Here is a 3,575-nt window from a genome sequence, read left to right as displayed (position 1 = left end):
GCAATGGTCACAACTTTGGCTTTGATGCCCCTTGGAGCAATAAGAATAATACTTCTTCAGGAAGTTCAATGGTTTCAAAATTTACATATAGAGTGGAATAACCAAATCAGCAAACATTAGCAATGCCCTATGCCTACCAATAAACAACTTCTTTCACTCGCTCCATGTCCAACTCAAGATAGCCACCAAACATCAAGCACCTAGCACATTCTGACCACAACTTGTCCACATAAGAAATTACAATCTCTAAATAAAGAAAGTTTCCAGCATAGTAGCCACACCTTTGCACTAGAAAAATAGACAGAACAAAGAAAGCTTTGACATTGTCATAGCACTAACTAATTTTCCAGTTTTTTTTCCTCAAAAGATGCAGGTTGACATGGTTTGAATGGTAAAAAAATTGGTTGGAAATGACAACTAGAAATATGAACCTTTGTATGCTGCATTACTTGTGCTAGTGTATTGTACAAAGAAAGCCAAAAAAAAAAAAAAGTTCCTTTGGGTAGAGTTCGGCATTTACAACTTTTCTACTGAGGATCTAGTACTTTTGACTTTGTCACAGCTTGAATATGTAAACTCTCCAGAGCCCAAAATTGTGCATGTTTACCATTAAAGAATCAAAGAGTGATAATATTGTAAAGGGCTACTCTCCCAAGGAATATCGCCAAGAAAGTGCCATTCCATAATCAAATCAGGCTGGCAACTCAGTTCTCTGATCTTCTACCCTGTCATTTGTATATATGAACCAAGATTAGCTTCTAGAAATTTTTTTAAAAGAAAAAAGCCAGGAAAGGAAGAGATTGTAGTCACATGAATGCAATGATTTAAGCATGAGAATGTTTAGATAGAACACTTTGCAAGAAATGCAATGAAAGAAAAACTATGAATATTAATTCCTGGGCAAATCTGCCCTTCTTCAAAAAAAATGGCAGCAGACCAGCATATAATCCACTATAGAATACTTGAACAAGGATCCAAGTGAGAGAGAGAGAGAGAGAGAGAGAGAGAACCTTCAGCAGAAACAATAAGAACCAGTAGTCCTTTGATCAATCTATACATATGCTCTACAGCAGCTTCAAAAACCATACTTCCTTTTCTTCTCGCCTTTATTGGTAGAAGAACCAAAAGTATAACGTGAATTCGCAAGCTCTCGTGGAACAGCTGCGCCAGATGATTTCAGGATTTGAACCAAATCTCTAAATAAGTTTTTGTTCTCCTCATTTACAAATACCATGGCAGAACCCTCCTCTCCCAATCTAGATGCCCTTCCAATCTGGTGGACGTACTCCTTAATGGAATTTGGCATGTCAAAAACTATAACTTGCTTCACGTGCAAGAGATCAATCCCTCGGCCCAATACCCCTGTGGCCACAATCACAAGGACTTCTCCAACCAAGAATGATTTCAAAATCTCTCTTCGTTCCTTCATTGATTTTTCTCCATGAATTGATACAGCTTTTATTCCAGTGGTGATTCCTATTGCTTCAGAGAGGAGATCCGCACCAATTCGTGAACTTACAAACACCACAACTGGTGGCTTAAAGTGTTGCTTGCTTGTCAGTATATCAAAAAGTTTTTGCTTCTTCTGCTTTGAATCCACCCATATCACCACCTGCTTCACAGCTCCAGTTGGTTTATTTGGCTTTCCAACTGCAATTATGGTCAAATCTTTCACCATTGAGTTTGCCATCTTCTGCACATCTTTCGGAATTGTTGCAGAATACATCAATACTTGGGGTTGAGATAGAGCCCTAAAAATCTGCATTACCTGCTCGTGAAATCCCCTTTCTAGCATGCTATCTACTTCATCAAGAACAAGAATTGAGACACTGTCTAATTCGATATCATGCTTAGCTAGAAGATCAATTAGTCTTCCTGGAGTTCCAACAATCAATGAAATACCCTGCTGGATGCGATAGAGTTGCCCTGCCATGGCATCACCACCAACCACCAATGCAGTTTTAAAAGGCAAACCTTTCCCAAGCAACTTAGCTTGTTCCTCAACCTGTATGCAGAGCTCTCTAGTTGGTGTAAGAACCATTGCCAACGGTTTTCTCTCACCATGAGGCTTGTCAGCATTAAATTTTGCACAATAAGAAACTATCGGAACCAGGAAAGAACCACTTTTGCCAGAACCAGTCTCAGCTGAAACTAGTAAGTTTTGGCCAATCAATGCAGATGGAATTGCTTGCATTTGGACAGGAGTTGGCATTTCAAATCCTGCAACTTCCAAGTTTTGAAGGAGCTTCTCAGGAAGATTACACGAAGGAAAAGACAGGATTGGTGCAGGAACAAGGTCTCCCCTGATGGAAATTTCAAGTTTTCTCCTTAGCAGTTCAACTTGGTCACTAGATAGAGAACCAGCTTCAGATTTATCATTACCTTCTCGAACATAATAACATTCATCAGTTGCTGGCAGTTTAACTGGAGATGGGCGGGGAACAAGTGGTTGCGATTTTGCAATCCGATCAAGAAGAATCCTCTTACATTCAACGCTGCAAATATCATCATTAGTCTCATCACATATGTATTCACCATATCTACCACAGATTACACATCGCGGTTCCCCTGGTAGAGCTTCTCTTTGGTCCCAACACCGCTGCTTCGCATCATTTCCAGCAGCAGAGGCTAAACGGCAAATGAATGAACTGTCAGGCCTTATTATTCCATCAAGAACTTTACTTGAACCAAGAAAAAAAATGCAGCAGCAAAAGTTTTACAAATATTCACAAGAAGTACTTTGTATTCCACAAGAATATTCACAGCCTAGCCAGAAAACTAGCACGAATCCAAAAACCCCACAAAATTGTAGTTACTATTACAAAAAAAGCTGCAACCAAACTAGAATCATACAAGCAAAAATACAAAACAACTGCAAGATATTCTTACCAAAAGGAATTCTAATCCTGCCCAATATAGTTTCTTTCTTAGGCAAAAATTTCGATCAATAATTTCTCTGATAAATTATATGTCCTGTACCAAACTTGCCAAAAAGCATTTCACATACTCAAAATACAACAAATTACCAACAAACCTTTTCTCCTTTCTTTATTAAGACAGCTATTTGGTCACTAATTTCTCAAATAAAGTTTTGATCTCGGCAAAAATATTAAATACGGAGAAAACTAAATAATATTCAGAAATTTAAAAAAAAGACAGTAAAAACAATTTGAGCATAAACAAGTTCAATTGAATAAGGGATTATGTTCATATACCTGAAGGTTCACTGCAATTCGCTGATTCTCTATTTTCCATCCCCGAATCTTCTTTTCCTTTTTTGGTTTATACTAAAGAAGCCCTGCAAAAGTAGCCGCTAATTAGGGATTTTGAACTCGACCCAATTGAGTTGTAGCTGAGAACTACAGAACCCGCACCGGGAAAGATAAAAAGGAAAATTTGGCTGATTCAAACAAGGGGTTACTCTTCCAAACATCCTGTGAAAGAGGGATCATATTACCACAGGGATACTACCATAGGATCATTCAGAGAAAGCGTGATATTGCTCACTTAAGATTTAAGCACCACAAGCTGTCTTGGAATCTCCAGAAAGATGCCAGATTTATGAGGATGCTCAA

General features: G+C 38.4%; 1 protein-coding gene across 2 annotated transcripts; it reads right to left on the bottom strand.

Moving 5' to 3' along the window:
* Positions 1-269: 269 nt before the first annotated feature.
* Positions 270-3,575, bottom strand: LOC113770886 (DEAD-box ATP-dependent RNA helicase 41). 2 transcript variants are annotated; one of them, XM_027315541.1, is made up of 4 exons: positions 3,375-3,575; positions 3,216-3,298; positions 1,011-2,628; positions 270-725 (listed from the first exon to the last, which is right to left on the bottom strand). In XM_027315541.1, exons 2-3 carry the CDS (start codon positions 3,253-3,255, stop codon positions 1,076-1,078), a joined length of 1,593 nt encoding a protein of 530 aa, XP_027171342.1. In that variant the 5' UTR covers positions 3,256-3,298; positions 3,375-3,575; the 3' UTR covers positions 270-725; positions 1,011-1,075. The 2 variants fall into 2 exon arrangements, with proteins under 2 accessions (XP_027171342.1, XP_027171412.1); XM_027315611.1 differs by having other exon boundaries at positions 3,458-3,575.

The sequence above is a fragment of the Coffea eugenioides genome, chromosome 1 (genome assembly GCF_003713205.1).
Source record: "Coffea eugenioides isolate CCC68of chromosome 1, Ceug_1.0, whole genome shotgun sequence".
NCBI lineage: Eukaryota > Viridiplantae > Streptophyta > Magnoliopsida > Gentianales > Rubiaceae > Coffea > Coffea eugenioides.
The sequence above is the reverse complement of the archived record's forward strand: the minus strand, read 5'-3'. Positions and strand labels throughout refer to the sequence as shown.